This window comes from Schistocerca gregaria, chromosome 3, assembly GCF_023897955.1.
Source record: "Schistocerca gregaria isolate iqSchGreg1 chromosome 3, iqSchGreg1.2, whole genome shotgun sequence".
Taxonomy (NCBI): Eukaryota; Metazoa; Arthropoda; class Insecta; order Orthoptera; family Acrididae; genus Schistocerca; species Schistocerca gregaria.
This window is the reverse complement of record NC_064922.1, coordinates 96,622,993-96,643,570: the sequence shown is the minus strand read 5'-3', so window position 1 is coordinate 96,643,570 and position 20,578 is coordinate 96,622,993. Positions and strand designations below refer to the sequence as shown.

Genomic DNA, 20,578 nt, shown 5'->3' with positions numbered 1-20,578 from the left:
GATTTTATAAACTATCAGCTTTATTGTTGATTTATTATTATTTCTTTTCCTTTAGCTTTAGCTTGTTTTGCTTCTTGCTTAGCTGAAACTAATCGTACTCCTTTTGATTTTGCTGAAGGGGAATCTGAGTTAGTTTCAGGATTTAATATTGAGTATGGTGCGGGTGGTTTTACTTTAATTTTTTTAGCTGAATATACTAGAATTGTCTTCATAAGAATGTTATTGGCTTTAATTTTTTTGGGCGGTGATTTTTATTCTTTTATATTTTTTATTAAGCTTGCTATTATATCTTTTGGTTTTATTTGGGTTCGTGGAACATTACCACGGTTCCGTTATGATAAATTAATGTACTTAGCTTGAAAAAGTTTTTTACCTTTATCTTTGAATTTTTTTATTTTCTTTGTTGGTTTAAAGATTTTATTTATCTCATTTGTTTAGTGAAATTTTTTGAGAAAAGTTAATAGAAGAGTTAAACTTCTAATTTTATGTTTTCAAAACATATGCTTTTCCTAAGCTAATTAACTTTATTCCTTAATTAATTTATCTCATGTGTTTGCGACATGGACATTAATTAAGAAATACGTGAAGTAAATAATTGTTAAGATTTGACCTGTTATAATATAAGGTTCTTCAACAGGTCGTTTACCAATTCACGTTAGTAAGCATACAACAACTACTATAATTCAGAATAAAATTTGATTAATAGGGTAAAATTGAATGCCTCGGAATGGTGTTTTATTATAAAATGGTAAAATTATTAAGATTCTAATTGATAAAAATAATGCAATAACACCTCCTAACTTATTAGGGATAGATCGTAGAATTGCATATGCAAATAGGAAATATCATTCTGGTTGAATGTGAACTGGTGTTACTAATGGGTTGGCAGGTACAAAGTTATCTGGATCTCCTAATAGGTAAGGATTAATTAAACATAGTATAATTAATAATGATGTTATTATTACAAATGTAATAGAATCCTTAAAGGTAAAGTATGGATGGAATGGAATTTTTTCAATATCTCCATTTAGTCCAAGAGGATTATTAGATCCTGTTTGGTGAAGAAAAAATAAATGAATTGCTGCTATAGCAGCAATAATAAATGATAATACAAAATGGAATGTGAAGAATCGATTTAATGTTGCATTATCAACAGCGAATCCTCCTCATACTCATTGGACTAAATCTGTTCCTAAGTATGGGATTGCTGATAATAAATTAGTAATTACTGTTGTACCTCAAAAAGATATTTGGCCTCAGGGTAAGACATATCCTATAAATGCAGTTGCTATAACTAAAAATAAAATCACTGTACCAATTATTCAGGTATGTATATATATATAAGATCCATAGTAAATTCCCCGTCCTACATGTAAGTAAATACAAATAAAAAATATAGATGCTCCATTTGCGTGTAAGGTTCGGATAATTCAACCAATATTTACGTCTCGGCAGATGTGTACTACACTACTGAATGCTATTTCAATATTTGATGTATATTGTATAGCTAAAAATAGTCCAGTTACGATTTGAATTACCAAACATAACCCTAATAGGGATCCAAAATTTCATCAAAATGAAATATTTGTTGGGGCAGGTAAGTCAATTAAAGAGTTATTAATAATTTTAATTAAAGGATGTCTTAATCGTAAGGGTTTATTCATTAGTAATTATCTTATTTTACGAATAGGTCCCTGATTAATATTGGTGATTTTAACAACTGCTAGTAGTGCTAAAAATAAATAAATTATTATTATTATTATTGTAATAATGAATGTGGGTCTATAATATAATTTTTCTAAAGATATTGTTATTTCTTGATAATTGATTGAATTATCAATATTTATAGTTTCGGTGTTTTTGAAAAAGTCTATAAATATAGATATATCTAGAATAATTAATATTAATATGATAAATACTCACATTATTAATGTAATAATTATAGTGATTGATTTAGGCTGAAATATTTCGTTTGATGCAATTCTTGTAATGTAAATAAATAATACTAGTATACCACCAAGAAATGTTAAAAATAAAATATATGATAATCAATATCTTTCTATTATTGTTCCTGTTATTAATCCAACTAGGAAGGTTTGAAGGATAATAAAAAGCATTATTGATATTGGGTGTCTTAATTTAATAAAATTAATATTTATTACATTTGATAATGATATAATTATTATTTTGATCATTTCAGGGGTTAGTTTATTTAAAATACCGGTTTTGGGGACCGATGATGGAAGCTTTTCCACCTCTGAAGTTTTAAAAGTGGGGGCTGGACTTATTTCCGGTTTACAAGACCGGCGTTTTTTTTAAACTATTAAAACTAATGTTTATATTCTCTATTTTTACTTCTTTATTGATTTATTTTGCTGGTGTTTATGTTTTTTCTTCTAAACGTAAACATTTATTAATGGTTCTTTTGAGATTAGAATATATTGTTCTTTCTTTATTTATGTTAGTTATTGTTTTTCTTATTGAGTTTGATTATGATTATTTTCTTCCTGTTATTTTTTTAGTTTTTTCTGTTTGTGAGGGTGCTTTAGGTCTTTCTATTTTAGTTTCAATAATTCGTTCTCATGGTAATGATTTTTTTAATTCTTTTGGTTTATCTTTATGTTAAAGTATTTATTTATAACTATTTTCTTGATCCCTCTTTGTTTATTAAATAATTGTTGATGGTTGGTTCATTCTTTAATGTTTCTGTCGGGTTTTGTTTGTATAATTTGTGTTTATTCATATGCTGATTTGAATATAATTAGATATTATTTTGGTATTGATTATTTTTCTTTTAGTTTAATTTTACTTAGTTTTTGGATTTGTTCTTTAATAATCACTGCTAGAGGTTCAGTTTATTTAAGTTCATATCATTCTAATTTTTTTGTTTTTATGGTTTTGATTTTAATAATTATGCTTTATTGTTCATTTGCTAGATTAAGTCTTCTTTCTTTTTATATTTTTTTTGAGGCTAGATTAGTTCCTACTTTACTTTTAATTTTGGGTTGGGGTTATCAACCTGAGCGTTTGCAGGCTGGTGTTTATTTAATTTTTTATACTTTGGTTGCTAGATTACCTTTATTATTAGTTTTATTTAAGGTTTATGATTTTTCTAATACTTTATATTTTCCTTTATTGGTTGATTTTGGTTCTTATTATTTTATGTTTTATGTATTTATAATTTTGGCTTTTTTAGTTAAGATACCTATGTTTTTGGTTCATTTATGACTTCCTAAGGCTCATGTAGAGGCCCCTATTTCAGGTAGAATAATTCTTGCTGGTGTTTTATTAAAGTTAGGTGGTTATGGTATTTTTCGTGTTATAAAGGTTATTTCTTATTTGGGTTTAAAGTTTAATTATTTTTGATTGTCTTTAGGTTTATCTGGGGGTGTTATTGTAAGATTTATTTGTTTTCGTCAGGTTGATTTAAAGTCTTTAATTGCATATTCTTCTGTTGCTCATATAAGAATGGTTATTGATGACTATGAATTGATGAGGTTGTGTAGGTTCTCTTTCTCTAATGGTTGGTCATGGTTTATGGTCTTCTGGTTTATTTTGTTTATCTAATATTATTTATGAACGTTTAGGTAGACAAAGATTATTAATTAACAAGGGTATAATTAATTTGATGCCAAGAATGGCTTTATGATGATTTCTTTTAAGATCATCAAATATGGCTGCTCCTCCTTCTTTAAATTTGGTAGGTGAAATTAGATTATTATATAGAATTATATCTTGATCTTCTTTTAGATTCTTTGCTTTGATTTTTTTATCTTTTTTTAGAGCTGTTTATACTTTGTATATATATTCTTATTCTCAGCATGGGAATTATTATTCTGGTGTTTATACTTGTTCTCTTGGTTATTTTCGTGAATATCATCTTTTACTTTTACATTGATTGCCTTTAAATATTCTCTGTTTAAAGGGTGAATATTTCTTTGTTTAGTTTGCTTAAGTATTTTAATTAAAAATATTGTTTTGTGGAATCAATGATATGAAGTTTTTCATCTTAGGCCGTGAATTTATTTTCTATTTGTTCTTTGAGTTTTTTTTCTTTGTTTATTTCGAGAACTATAATTTTTATTTTAGGTATTTATTATTTAATAATTGATTATAGAGTTTTTGTTGAGTGAGAGCTTTTCAATTTAAATGGTTCTATAGTTGTTATAACTTTAATTTTGGATTGAATATCTCTTATTTTTATATCTTTTGTTATATATATTTCTTCTTTGGTTATTTATTATAGAGAGGATTATATATCTGGTGAAAAGAATATAAATCGTTTTATTATTATTGTTTTAATATTTATTCTTTCTATAGGTTTTTTAATTATTAGTCCTAATTTAATTAGAATTTTATTAGGTTGAGATGGTTTAGGTTTAGTTTCTTATTGTTTAGTTATTTATTATCAAAATGTAAAATCTTATAGTGCTGGTATATTAACTGCACTTTCTAATCGTATTGGTAATGTTGCTATTTTAATTTCTATTGCATGAATTTTAAATTTTGGTGGTAGAAATTATATTTATTATTATGATTTTATTTCTAATTCTTTTGAAATAAAGCTCATTACTATATTAATTGTTTTAGCAGCTATAACTAAGAGAGCTCAGATTCCTTTCTCTTCATGACTTCCTGCTGCTATAGCAGCTCCTACTCCTGTTTCTGCTTTAGTTCATTCTTCTACTCTTGTTACTGCTGGTGTTTATTTATTAATTCGTTTTAGACCAATATTGGATACTTATAATTGTGGTTGATTTTTACTTTTAATTGGTTGTATAACTATATTTATGGCTGGATTGGGCGCTAATTTTGAGTTTGATTTAAAGAAGATTATTGCTCTTTCTACTTTAAGACAACTTGGTTTAATAATAAGAATTTTGGCTATAGGTTATCCAAAGCTTGCATTTTTTCATTTATTGGCTCATGCTTTATTTAAGGCATTATTATTTATATGTGCAGGTTCAATAATTCATAATCTGAAGGATTCTCAGGATATTCGTTTTATAGGATCAATTGTTAATTTCATACCTTTAACTTCAGTTCAATCCACCATTATTATGAGCTCTAGGATTTATTTTCCTATTTACAATTGGTGCATTAACAGGATTAGTATTAGCAAATTCATCACTTGATATTGTATTACATGATACATATTATGTAGTAGCCCACTTTCATTATGTATTATCTATAGGAGCAGTATTTGCAATTATAGGAGGTGTCATTCAATGATATCCACTATTTACAGGATTAACTATAAATAATACATGATTAAAAATCCAATTTACAATTATATTCATTGGAGTAAATTTAACATTCTTTCCTCAACACTTCCTAGGATTAGCAGGAATACCTCGACGATACTCTGACTACCCAGATGCATATACATCATGAAACGTAGTATCAAGAATTGGGTCTACAATTTCTATTGTAGGAATCATTATATTCTTTGTAATTATATGATAAAGAATGATTACAAACCGAGCAATTATATTTAGAGCTAACATAAGAAGATCAACAGAATGACTACAAAATAACCCTCCTGCAGAACATAGTTACTCAGAATTACCATTAATCTCTAGATTCTAATATGGCAGATTAGTGCAGTAGATTTAAGCTCTACAAATAAAGGTTTGACCTTTTATTAGAAAATATTTATTAATGGCAACATGATCAAATTTATCTCTTCAAGATGGAGCTTCACCATTAATGGAGCAATTATCATTCTTTCATGATCATACTATGGTCGTATTATTATTAATTACAGTAATTGTAGGTTATGCCCTAAGTTATATATTATTTATTGCCTATACTAACCGTAATATACTTCATGGACATTTAATTGAAACAATCTGAACAGCTTTACCAGCAATTACATTAATTTTTATTGCCCTTCCATCATTACGACTATTATATTTACTTGATGATTCAGTAGATGCAATAATTACAATTAAAACCATTGGACGACAATGATATTGAAGATATGAATATTCAGACTTCATAGACGTAGAATTTGACACTTATATAACACCAGAACAAGACCTAGAAAATGATGGATTCCGACTACTAGATGTAGATAACCGAACAATCCTACCAATAAATACAGAAGTACGAGTATTAACAAGAGCATCAGATGTTCTACACTCATGAGCAGTTCCTGCATTAGGGGTTAAAATTGATGCAACGCCAGGTCGGTTAAATCAAGGAACATTCACAATAAATCGACCTGGATTATTCTTTGGACAATGCTCAGAAATCTGTGGAGCAAACCACAGATTTATACCAATTGTAATTGAAAGAACTTCAGTAAATTTATTTATTAAGTGATTATCTAAGATAATTTAAGGAGTTAGTTAAAATAAATAACATTAGAGTGTCAATCTAAAGTAACTAAAAAAAATTAGTACACCTTGAAATTCATCAGATGACTGAAAGTAAGTAATGGTCTCTTAAACCAAATAATAGTAAATTAACGACTACTTCTGATGGGGAAATTATATCCAAATCCCTCAAATATCCCCTCTTATATGATTCTCACTATTCATTATATTTTCAGCTACATTAATCTTGTTTAATCAAATAAACTTCTTCTCATTTAAACCTAACCTTATTAAAAGAGCAGAAAAAGGAACAATTGAAATAAAAAACTTAAATTGAAAATGATAACAAATCTATTCTCAACATTTGACCCATCAACTAACATCTTTAATTTAACATTAAATTGAACTAGAACATTTCTAGGACTATTATTAATCCCATCACTATTTTGACTTACACCATCACGAATTAACATTATCTGAAATAAACTAAATTTAACCTTACATAATGAATTTAAAACACTTCTTGGACCAAAATCATTTAATGGAACAACATTCATTTTCATCTCAATTTTTATTATAATATTATTTAACAATTTCATAGGATTATTCCCTTATATTTTTACTAGAACAAGACATTTAGCATTAACATTTGCAATTGCCCTACCTATATGGCTAAGATTTATATTATTTGGATGAATTAACCATACTAATCATATATTTACACACCTTGTACCACAAGGTACACCGCCTGCATTAATATCATTTATAGTACTAATTGAAACAATTAGTAATGTTATTCGACCAGGTACATTAGCAGTATGGTTGGCAGCAAATATAATTGCAGGACACTTATTATTAACCTTATTAGGAAACACAGGACCATCTATAGCAATAAACTTAATCTCATTACTAATTATTGGACAAATACTTCTATTAATTCTAGAATCAGCAGTAGCAATAATTCAAGCCTATGTTTTCTCAATTCTAAGAACTCTATATTCTAGAGAAGTATATTAAACCTATGTTAACAACTCACTCAAACCACCCATTCCACTTAGTAGACTATAGACCTTGACCATTAACAGGAGCAATTGGAGCAATAGTCCAAGTATCAGGACTAGCAAAATGATTCCACCTATTTAATATTAACTTATTCATAATTGGATTTGGAATTACCCTACTAACTATAATTCAATGATGACGAGATGTAGTACGAGAAGGAACATATCAAGGATTACATACAGGATTTGTATCAATTGGATTACGATGAGGAATAATTTTATTTATTGCATCAGAGGTATTATTTTTCGTTTCTTTTTTTTGAGCATTCTTTAGAAGAAGATTAGCACCAACAATTGAACTAGGAATACTATGACCTCCAATAGGAATTCAACCCTTTAACCCTATACAAATTCCATTACTTAATACAGCTATTCTTTTAGCATCAGGAGTAACAGTAACATGAGCACATCATAGCTTAATGGAATCTAATCATACTCAAGCACTACAAGGATTATTCTTCACAGTGTTATTAGGACTATACTTTACAATACTTCAAGCATATGAATATTGAGAAGCACCTTTTACCATTGCAGATGCAGTTTATGGATCAACATTCTTTGTTGCAACAGGATTCCATGGTTTACACGTAATTATTGGAAATATCTTTTTATCAACATGTCTACTTCGACACTCAATAAATCAATTTTCACCAAGACATCACTTTGGATTTGAAGCAGCAGCATGATACTGACACTTCGTAGACGTAGTATGATTATTCTTATATATCTCTATTTATTGATGAGGTAGATAATTGTTTTTCTAGTATAAATAGTACATTTGACTTCCAATCAGAAAGCTTGATATAAATCAAGAAAAACAATTCTAATTCTATCAACAAGAGTTTTCATTAGATTTATTATTCCAATAATTGTTATAATCCTGGCAACAACACTATCAAAAAAATTAATTAATGATCGAGAAAAAAGATCACCATTTGAATGTGGGTTTGATCCAAAAAGATCAGCACGAATACCATTCTCAATACGATTCTTCCTAATCGCAGTAATCTTTTTAATTTTTGATGTAGAAATTGCACTAATTCTACCAATTGTAATTATTTTTAAAACTTCAGACATTATAATCTGAACAGTATCAACAATATTTTTTATTCTAGTTCTATTAGGAGGACTATACCATGAATGAAACCAAGGAGCATTACAATGAGCAGAATAAAGGGTTGTAGTTAAATATAACATTTGGGTTGCATTCAAAAAGTATTGATATTATCAATCAACCTTAAATAGAATAAGAAGCGAAATATTGCTGTCAGTTTCGACCTGGAAGATTGGTATGTACTACCCTTATTCTTATTAATTGAAGCCAAAAAGAGGCGTATTACTGTTAATAATATAATTGAACTATAATAGTTCCAATTAAGGAAATGTAAAGCCAATATGAAAGCTGCTAACTTTTTATATTAGCGGTTAAACTCCGTTAACATTTCTAAAATTTATATAGTTTAAATAAAACATTACATTTTCACTGTAAAAATAATATATCTATATTTATAAATACTTAAAAGTAAAAATACTTCCTTAACATCTTCAGTGTCACGCTCTAATTATAAGCTATTTAAGTAAACGAAAAACAATATTACCAAAATAAATATTCAAGAAATAAAAGTTAAAAGATAAATCTTGAAATTAGAATCATATCAACCTTGAATATAACCAATTAAATAAATAAATAATCTATATAAACCTTGACCACCAAGTAATTCACCTCAACCATAATCAAATGACTTAGATGAATAATAACCTATTTTTAAAGGAATATATCTAATAAACTTAGTTGAAAGAAAAGGTATAAATCATATAGAACCAGCAAATCTAACAAAAGAAAGTATACTTAAAGAAAATAAATTATGAGAAAAATCAAAATTAGAAATAAGATAACCTAAATAAGCACCTAAAATAACTACTGTAATAGTTAAAAACTTTAAATAATAAGGTAAAGCAATCACATGAGAAATAGGAAAAATTAATCAAGATAAAAGACTACCACCAAAAACAGCAACAAACAATAGACCAATTATTCCAAATGAAATATAATAACCCTTATCATCAAAAGAAAATCTAGAATAAAAATTATTATCACCAGATATTGAATAATAAAACAAACGAAAAGAATAGATGATACACCTGCTAAGTGCAGTGAAAAAATAGCTAGATCTACAGATGCACCCCCGTGTGCAATAGCTCCTGCTAGAGGAGGGTAAACTGTTCATCCTGTACCAGCACCATTATCTACTATAGAAGATGTAAGAAGAAGGGTTAGTGAAGGTGGTAGTAATCAAAAACTTATATTATTTATTCGTGGAAATGCTATATCTGGTGCACCAATTATTAGTGGAACAAGTCAATTACCAAATCCACCAATTATAATAGGTATTACTATAAAGAAAATTATTACGAATGCATGAGCTGTAATAATAACATTATAAATCTGGTCATCCCCAATTAGAGATCCGGGTTGGCCAAGTTCAGCACGAATAAGTATTCTTATTGATGTTCCTACTATTCCTGCTCATGCTCCAAATATGAAGTATAAAGTACCAATGTCCTTATGGTTTGTTGAGAATAATCATTTTTGCAGTAAGATGGCTGAATTTTAGGTGGTAGACTGTAAATCTACTTATGAGATGTTTTCTCTCTTATCATATTTAGGTCTTATATTCAATTATGATTCTAGACTGCAATTCTAGAGGTGTAAAATTTTACTAAGGCCTAAAAGATTATTCTTTTAATTATAACTTTGAAGGTTATTAGTTTGATTAACTTAAGTCCTTAGTATAATGAAATTAAGGTTGATGTTGAAATCAATCCTATTGTTGAAATTATTACTGTTATAGGAAGAATGATTCTTGATTTTTGGGACTTTATCTTTATAGATCACGAATTTTCTGTGTATGATATAATTAGAGCCGAGAATCTGATACGTATATAGTAGTAGAGTGTAATTGTAGTAAATACAACTATAATAGTTATAATAGTTGTTATATTGTTTTCTATTAATGATTGTATTACAATTCATTTTGGTAAGAATCCAAGGAATGGTGGTAGTCCACCTAAAGATAATAAAGATAAGAATATTATGAATTTAATTTCGGTTTTTATATTTCTGGCTGAATAAATTTGATTTATGAAAAATAAATTTATTTGCTTAAATAATAAAACTATAATTAATCTTAATAGTGAGTAAATAATGAAGTATAGTTCTCAGATGTTTTCTCTGACTGTTAATGATCTAATTATTCAACCTAGATGTCTGATTGATGAATATGCTAAAAGTTGTCGTAAGGATGTTTGATTTAAACCTCCTATTGCCCCAATAATAATTCTTAAGATAATAATTGTTCAAATAAAAGTTCTTAATTGAATACAATAAGATAAGACCATTATTGGGGCGATTTTTTGTCATGTTATTAATGTTAAACAATTATTTCATCTTGATGCTCCTATAACTTCTGGAAATCAGAAATGGAAAGGTGCAGCTCCAATCTTTAATAATAGTCTAGATCTAATTATTATTGATGGGATAAATTCTGTTTCCCATCCCATGGGATATTTTATTTGAATCAGCAAAATTGAAAATAATAATATTGTCGATGCTATTGCTTGGACAATAAAATATTTAATTGATGATTCATTTTTTATTATATTTTTATTTCTTGTTAGGAGCGGAATAAATGAAAGTAAGTTGATCTCAAGTCCTATTCAAACCCCAAATCAGGAATTTGATGAAATGGACAGGATCGTTCCTATCATTAATGTTGATAGGAAGAGAAGTTTTGTAGAGTTGTTGGTCATTAAAAAGGAGAGGATTGATACCTCTATAAATGGGGTATGAACCCATTAGCTTGTTTAGCTTACCTTTTTACATTAAGGTGTATGATGCACGTTAGTTTTTGATACTAAAGGAGGTAGTTTAATTCTATCTTATGTAATTTTAATGAAGGTAATTTTATTTACTTTATTTACCCTATCAAGGTAACCCTTTAATCAGGCACTTCATTTATTTAATATATAAATCGAAAGTTTTCTTTTGAATTTCTTTTATGTATTATTTTGTTTAATTAGGATTAATTTATCCTGCTCATTTTTTATATATATATATATATATATATAATAAATAATTTATATTAATATATTACATTTAATTGAAATTAAAGTATTATAAGTTCATCTTACCATTATCAATTGATTATTTTAATGCAATTATTTACCTAGGATTATAGCTACTTATGTTTTTAGCTTAAAATAGATTATTATAATATAATATATATAATAATATGTAATTTAATATTTAATATTATTATAATTGGATATAATAAATAAAATTATTAATTTAAATATAAAATATTATAATTAATATAAATAATTATATTAATTATAATAATATAATTATGTAAATTATCTATAATTAGATTATTTAACTAATATATATGAAAGTTAACTTAATATAAAAAAAAGAATTCATATTAATAACATATTATATTAAATTACATAATTGTATAAAATATATTTATTATATTATTTAATCTTTATTTATTTATTAGTGAATAGAAAGATTAAATAAGAAAGAATATAATACATTTATTGCTATACATGTTCCATATTAATCTTTAATTATATATAATAGAGAAGTTGTTGTGGTCATACATAGGGGCGTTTCTTTTTTTTTTGTTAATGTTTGTGGTTTTTTTCTTTTTTTTTCTTTAAATATTTGAATCTTTTATTTTTTCCTGAATTAATAGATTTAAAATTTTCTTATTTTTTATTTTTAAAAGTTTTATTCTTGCTTGTTTATTCACTTTTTCTTTGTATTATATGTAAGTTTTGTTAGACTAAATGTTCTTTTTGCAGTAATTTGATTTAATTATCAAGTGATTTTGGATTTAGCAATTGATTTAGTATCGGCATAATTCGTGCCAGCAGCCGCGGTTATACGATTGATACAAGTGAATATTATTGGTTAAAACAGTTGTTTATATTATTAGGGTTGAAATATAAATTTGTAAGGTGAAATGTTATTAGTAAAGTGTTTCATTTACACTGAAAATTTTTATGTGCAAATCAGGATATCTTGATTATTTATTTTATTATATTTATTTTTTGTTTATTTAATTATTTAATATAAATAATTTTATTGTATTTTTGTCTTAGTATATTTTATAGAATTGATTTTTTAAATTATAGTTTATTGGTAATGTAAGTGTTTTATGAAATATTATTTTAAATTTTTTTAAGTAGATTTTATTTATTGTACCTTTTGTATCAGGGTGTATCAAAATTTTAGTATTTATTTTACTTGTCTCGATTTGGGTTGATTTATAAATAATTTATAGTTAATGTATCATAATTATTATTAAATTATTTATAGAAATGAGATGTTAATCGTTTCCCAAGATATCTAGTTTCTTAAGAAAAAATTTAATTTTTTACAGTTATTTGTTTTTATTTAATTTTTTAAGTAAAAATATTAACTTATTTATTCTTTAAGGGATAAGCTTTGAAGTTAATAACCTATAATTTATTTTATAGAAATATAATAGTAAGCTTTAAACCAGCTATCTTTAAGATTACGTTTTAGTTCATTATTTTTTATTTTGATTTTATAAATATTTTAGGATTTTTATTAAGATTATTAATTTAATTTTAAAATTTTTGTAATAATGATAGAATTAGTATATTTATTTGTATGAAATTTGTACCTTGTGAACTTATTATAAGGAACTAGGCAAAATTGATTTCCGCCTGTTTATCAAAAACATGTCCTCTTGTTTATATTTTGAGGTCTGGCCTGCTCACTGAGCGTATTTTTAAAGAGCCGCGGTATTTTGACCGTGCAAAGGTAGCATAATCATTAGTCTCTTAATTAGTGGCTGGAATGAATGGCTTGACGAGAAATCAACTGTCTCTTAATAAATTTTTGAATTTAACTTTTGAGTCAAAAGGCTTAAATTCTTCTTTAGGACGAGAAGACCCTATAGAGCTTGACATTTTACTTTTATATAGTTTTTTGTTTGTCTTTCTATATTTAATGATGATGTTTTGTTGGGGTGACATGAAGAATAGATAAACTCTTCATTATTATATCATTTATTTATGTTTGTTATTTTGATCCATAATTTATGATCATAAGATTAAGTTACCTTAGGGATAACAGCGTAATTGTTTTTGAGAGCTCATATCGACAAAGCAGATTGCGACCTCGATGTTGGATTAAGAAAAATTTTGGGTGCAGGAGCCCAATGATTAGGTCTGTTCGACCTTTAAATTCTTACATGATCTGAGTTCAGACTGGCGTGAGCCAGGTCGGTTTCTATCCTAAGATTGTTAATCCATATTAGTACGAAAGGACCATATGGTTAAAATATTTTTTGTTATATTGATTAATATTAATTTATTTACTATTTTGACAGATTAATGTGTTGAATTTAGAATTCATTTATGTAGATTTTTTCTACAAATAGTATTGATACTTTATGATTTATTTATATTTATTTTGAATTTTCTTTTATTGGTTATTTGTGTTTTAATTAGTGTTGCCTTTTTAACTTTATTAGAGCGTAAGGTTTTAGGTTATATTCAGATTCGAAAGGGTCCAAATAAGGTAGGTTTTGTTGGAATTAATCAGCCATTTAGAGATGCTATTAAGTTAATTTGTAAGGAGCAGCCAATTCCTATTATATCTAATTACCTACTTTATTATTTTTCCCCTGTTTTTAATTTAATGATTTCTTTAGCCATTTGAGTAATTTTTCCTTATTTAACTTATATGTGTTCTTTTTCTTATGGATTTTATTTTTTTTATGTTGTACTAGATTAGGTGTTTATACTGTTATAATTGCTGGTTGATTTTCTAATTCAAATTATTCATTATTAGGTTCTCTTCGTTCTGTTGCTCAAACAATTTCTTATGAAGTTAGTTTAGCTTTAATTTTATTGTCTTTAATTATTTTAATTGGTAGTTTTAATATGTTTGATTTTATAAACTATCAGCTTTATTGTTGATTTATTATTATTTCTTTTCCTTTAGCTTTAGCTTGTTTTGCTTCTTGCTTAGCTGAAACTAATCGTACTCCTTTTGATTTTGCTGAAGGGGAATCTGAGTTAGTTTCAGGATTTAATATTGAGTATGGTGCGGGTGGTTTTACTTTAATTTTTTTAGCTGAATATACTAGAATTGTCTTCATAAGAATGTTATTGGCTTTAATTTTTTTGGGCGGTGATTTTTATTCTTTTATATTTTTTATTAAGCTTGCTATTATATCTTTTGGTTTTATTTGGGTTCGTGGAACATTACCACGGTTCCGTTATGATAAATTAATGTACTTAGCTTGAAAAAGTTTTTTACCTTTATCTTTGAATTTTTTTATTTTCTTTGTTGGTTTAAAGATTTTATTTATCTCATTTGTTTAGTGAAATTTTTTGAGATAAGTTAATAGAAGAGTTAAACTTCTAATTTTATGTTTTCAAAACATATGCTTTTCCTAAGCTAATTAACTTTATTCCTTAATTAATTTATCTCATGCGTTTGCGACATGGACATTAATTAAGAAATATGTGAAGTAAATAATTGTTAAGATTTGACCTGTTATAATATAAGGTTCTTCAACAGGTCGTTTACCAATTCACGTTAGTAAGCATACAACAACTACTATAATTCAGAATAAAATTTGATTAATAGGGTAAAATTGAATGCCTCGGAATGGTGTTTTATTATAAAATGGTAAAATTATTAAGATTCTAATTGATAAAAATAATGCAATAACACCTCCTAACTTATTAGGGATAGATCGTAGAATTGCATATGCAAATAGGAAATATCATTCTGGTTGAATGTGAACTGGTGTTACTAATGGGTTGGCAGGTACAAAGTTATCTGGATCTCCTAATAGGTAAGGATTAATTAAACATAGTATAATTAATAATGATGTTATTATTACAAATGTAATAGAATCCTTAAAGGTAAAGTATGGATGGAATGGAATTTTTTCAATATCTCCATTTAGTCCAAGAGGATTATTAGATCCTGTTTGGTGAAGAAAAAATAAATGAATTGCTGCTATAGCAGCAATAATAAATGGTAATACAAAATGGAATGTGAAGAATCGATTTAATGTTGCATTATCAACAGCGAATCCTCCTCATACTCATTGGACTAAATCTATTCCTAAGTATGGGATTGCTGATAATAAATTAGTAATTACTGTTGCACCTCAAAAAGATATTTGGCCTCAGGGTAAGACATATCCTATAAATGCAGTTGCTATAACTAAAAATAAAATCACTGTACCAATTATTCAGGTATGTATATATATATAAGATCCATAGTAAATTCCCCGTCCTACATGTAAGTAAATACAAATAAAAAATATTGATGCTCCATTTGCGTGTAAGGTTCGGATAATTCAACCATTATTTACATCTCGGCAGATGTGTACTACACTACTGAATGCTATTTCAATATTTGATGTATAATGTATAGCTAAAAATAGTCCAGTTACGATTTGAATCACCAAACATAACCCTAATAGGGATCCAAAATTTCATCAAAATGAAATATTTGTTGGGGCAGGTAAGTCAATTAAAGAGTTATTAATAATTTTAATTAATGGATGTCTTAATCGTAAGGGTTTATTCATTAGTAATTAACTTAATTTACGAATAGGTCCCTGATTAATATTGGTGATTTTAACAACTGCTAGTAGTGCTAAAAATAAATAAATTATTATTATTATTGTAATAATGAATGTTGGTCTATTATATAATTTTTCTAAAGATATTGTTATTTCTTGATAATTGATTGAATTATCAATATTTATAGTTTCGGTGTTTTTGAAAAAGTCTATAAATATAGATATATCTAGAATAATTAATATTAATATGATAAATACTCACATTATTAATGTAATAATTATAGTGATTGATTTAGGCTGAAATATTTCGTTTGATGCAATTCTTGTAATGTAAATAAATAATACTAGTATACCACCAAGAAATGTTAAAAATAAAATATATGATAATCAATATCTTTCTATTATTGTTCCTGTTATTAATCCAACTAGGAAGGTTTGAAGGATAATAAAAAGCATTATTGATATTGGGTGTCTTAATTTAATAAAATTAATATTTATTACATTTGATAATGATATAATTATGATTTTCATCATTTCAGGGGTTAGTTTATTTAAAATACCGGTTTTGGGGACCGATGATGGAAGCTTTTCCACCTCTGAAGTTTTAAAAGTGGGGGCTGGACTTATTTCCGGTTTACAAGACCGGCGTTTTTTTTAAACTATTAAAACTAATGTTTATATTCTCTATTTTTACTTCTTTATTGATTTATTTTGCTGGTGTTTATGTTTTTTCTTCTAAACGTAAACATTTATTAATGGTTCTTTTGAGATTAGAATATATTGTTCTTTCTTTATTTATGTTAGTTATTGTTTTTCTTATTGAGTTTGATTATGATTATTTTTTTCGTGTTATTTTTTTAGTTTTTTCTGTTTGTGAGGGTGCTTTAGGTCTTTCTATTTTAGTTTCAATAATTCGTTCTCATGGTAATGATTTTTTTACTTCTTTTGGTTTATCTTTATGTTAAAGTATTTATTTATAACTATTTTTTTGATCCCTCTTTGTTTATTAAATAATTGTTGATGGTTGGTTCATTCTTTAATGTTTCTGTCGGGTTTTGTTTTTATAATTTGTGTTTATTCATATCCTGATTTGAATATAATTAGATATTATTTTGGTATTGATTATTTTTCTTTTAGTTTAATTTTACTTAGTTTTTGGATTTGTTCTTTAATAATCACTGCTAGAGGTTCAGTTTATTTAATTTCATATCATTCTAATTTTTTTGTTTTTATGGTTTTGATTTTAATAATTATGCTTTATTGTTCATTTGCTAGATTAAGTCTTCTTTCTTTTTATATTTTTTTGAGGCTAGATTAGTTCCTACTTTACTTTTAATTTTGGGTTGGGGTTATCAACCTGAGCGTTTGCAGGCTGGTGTTTATTTAATTTTTTATACTTTGGTTGCTAGATTACATTTATTATTAGTTTTATTTAAGGTTTATGATTTTTCTAATACTTTATATTTTCCTTTATTGGTTGATTTTGGTTCTTATTATTTTATGTTTTATGTATTTATAATTTTGGCTTTTTTAGTTAAGATACCTATGTTTTTGGTTCATTTATGACTTCCTAAGGCTCATGTAGAGGCCCCTATTTCAGGTAGAATAATTCTTGCTGGTGTTTTATTAAAGTTAGGTGGTTATGGTATTTTTCGTGTTATAAAGGTTATTTCTTATTTGGGTTTAAAGTTTAATTATTTTTGATTGTCTTTAGGTTTATCTGGGGGTGTTATTGTAAGATTTATTTGTTTTCGTCAGGTTGATTTAAAGTCTTTAATTGCATATTCTTCTGTTGCTCATATAAGAATGGTTATTGGTGGATTGATGACTATGAATTGATGAGGTTGTGTAGGTTCTCTTTCTCTAATGGTTGGTCATGGTTTATGTTCTTCTGGTTTATTTTGTTTATCTAATATTATTTATGAACGTTTAGGTAGATGACGATTATTAATTAACAAGGGTATAATTAATTTGATGCCAAGAATGGCTTTATGATGATTTCTTTTAAGATCATCAAATATGGCTGCTCCTCCTTCTTTAAATTTGGTAGGTGAAATTAGATTATTAAATAGAAATTAATCTTGATCTTCTTTTAGATTCTTTGCTTTGATTTTTTTATCTTTTTTTAGAGCTGTTTATACTTTGTATATATATTCTTATTCTCAGGATGGGAATTATTATTCTGGTGTTTATACTTGTTCTCTTGGTTATTTTCGTGAATATCATCTTTTACTTTTACATTGATTGCCTTTAAATATTCTCTGTTTAAAGGGTGAATATTTCTTTGTTTAGTTTGCTTAAGTATTTTAATTAAAAATATTGTTTTGTGGAATCAATGATATGAAGTTTTTCATCTTAGGCCGTGAATTTATTTTCTATTTGTTCTTTGAGTTTTTTTTCTTTGTTTATTTCGAGAACTATAATTTTTATTTTAGGTATTTATTATTTAATAATTGATTATAGAGTTTTTGTTGAGTGAGAGCTTTTCAATTTAAATGGTTCTATAGTTGTTATAACTTTAATTTTGGATTGAATATCTCTTATTTTTATATCTTTTGTTATATATATTTCTTCTTTGGTTATTTATTATAGAGAGGATTATATATCAGATGAAAAGAATATAAATCGATTTATTATTATTGTTTTAATATTTATTCTTTCTATAGGTTTTTTAATTATTAGTCCTAATTTAATTAGAATTTTATTAGGTTGAGATGGTTTAGGTTTAGTTTCTTATTGTTTAGTTATTTATTATCAAAATGTAAAATCTTATAGCGCTGGTATATTAACTGCACTTTCTAATCGTATTGGTGATGTTGCTATTTTAATTTCTATTGCATGAATGTTAAATTTTGGTGGTTGAAATTATATTTATTATTATGATTTTATTTCTAATTCTTTTGAAATAAAGCTCATTACTATATTAATTGTTTTAGCAGCTATAACTAAGAGAGCTCAGATTCCTTTCTCTTCATGACTTCCTGCTGCTATAGCAGCTCCTACTCCTGTTTCTGCTTTAGTTCATTCTTCTACTCTTGTTACTGCTGGTGTTTATTTATTAATTCGTTTTAGACCAATATTGGATACTTATAATTGTGGTTGATTTTTACTTTTAATTGGTTGTATAACTATATTTATGGCTGGATTGGGCGCTAATTTTGAGTTTGATTTAAAGAAGATTATTGCTCTTTCTACTTTAAGACAACTTGGTTTAATAATAAGAATTTTGGCTATAGGTTATCCAAAGCTTGCATTTTTTCATTTATTGGCTCATGCTTTATTTAAGGCATTATTATTTATATGTGCAGGTTCAATAATTCATAATTTGAAGGATTCTCAGGATATTCGTTTTATAGGATCAATTGTTAATTTCATACCTTTAACTTCAGTTTGTTTTAATGTTTCTAGTTTATCTTTGTGTGGAATACCTTTTTTAGCGGGATTTTATTCAAAGGATTTAATTCTTGAGATGGTTTGTTTAAGATGAATTAATTGTTTAATTTTTTTTCTTTATTTTTTTTCTACTGGTTTAACTGCTTCTTATTCTTTTCGTTTGTTTTATTATTCAATATCTGGTGATAATAATTTTTATTCTAGATTTTCTTTTGATGATAAGGGTTATTATATTTCATTTGGAATAATTGGTCTATTGTTTGTTGCTGTTTTTGGTGGTAGTCTTTTATCTTGATTAATTTTTCCTATTCCTCATGTGATTGCTTTACCTTATTATTTAAAGTTTTTAACTATTACAGTTGTTATTTTAGGTGCTTATTTAGGTTATCTTATTTCTAATTTTGATTTTTCTCATAATTTATTTTCTTTAAGTATACTTTCTTTTGTTAGATTTGCTGGTTCTATATGATTTATACCTTTTCTTTCAACCAAGTTTATTAGATATATTCCTTTAAAAATAGGTTATTATTCATCTAAGTCATTTGATTATGGTTGAGGTGAATTACTTGGTGGTCAAGGTTTATATAGATTATTTATTTATTTAATTGGTTCTATTCAAGGTTGATATGATTCTAATTTCAAGATTTATCTTTTAACTTTTATTTTTTGAATATTTATTTTGGTAATATTGTTTTTCGTTTACTTAAATAGCTTATAATTAGAGCGTGACACTGAAGATGTTAAGGAAGTATTTTTACTTTTAAGTATTTATAAATATAGATATATTATTTTTACAGTGAAAATGTAATGTTTTATTTAAACTATATAAATTTTAGAAATGTTAACGGAGTTTAACCGCTAATATAAAAAGTTAGCAGCTTTCATATTGGCTTTACATTTCCTTAATTGGAACTATTATAGTTCAATTATATTATTATTAACAGTAATACGCCTCTTTTTGGCTTCAATTAATAAGAATAAGGGTAGTACATACCAATCTTCCAGGTCGAAACTGACTGCAATATTTCGCTTCTTATTCTATTTAAGGTTGATTGATAATATCAATACTTTTTGAATGCAACCCAAATGTTATATTTAACTACAACCCTTTATTCTGCTCATTGTAATGCTCCTTGGTTTCATTCATGGTATAGTCCTC

The 20,578-nt window shown here is 26.3% G+C and overlaps 1 protein-coding gene and 1 long non-coding RNA gene across 2 annotated transcripts in view; both read left to right on the top strand.

The window, feature by feature from the left end:
• The first annotated feature begins 1,239 nt into the window (after positions 1-1,239).
• LOC126356088 (uncharacterized) overlaps positions 1,240-20,578 on the top strand; it is a 29,664-nt gene continuing 10,325 nt past the window's right edge. The window contains exon 1 of the long non-coding RNA XR_007565583.1: positions 1,240-1,412. This is a non-coding gene — a long non-coding RNA (uncharacterized LOC126356088). The remainder of the gene's footprint in view (positions 1,413-20,578) is intronic.
• On the top strand, positions 18,671-20,121 carry LOC126356074 (NADH-ubiquinone oxidoreductase chain 5-like). The gene has a single exon (XM_050006775.1). It carries the CDS (start codon positions 19,163-19,165, stop codon positions 19,511-19,513), a length of 351 nt encoding a protein of 116 aa, XP_049862732.1. The 5' UTR covers positions 18,671-19,162; the 3' UTR covers positions 19,514-20,121.

What these genes read in the sequence shown, in the direction of transcription:
- LOC126356074 (XM_050006775.1), top strand. Translation starts at nt 19,163, where the DNA reads ATGGCTGGATTGGGCGCTAATTTTGAGTTTGATTTAAAGAAGATTATT.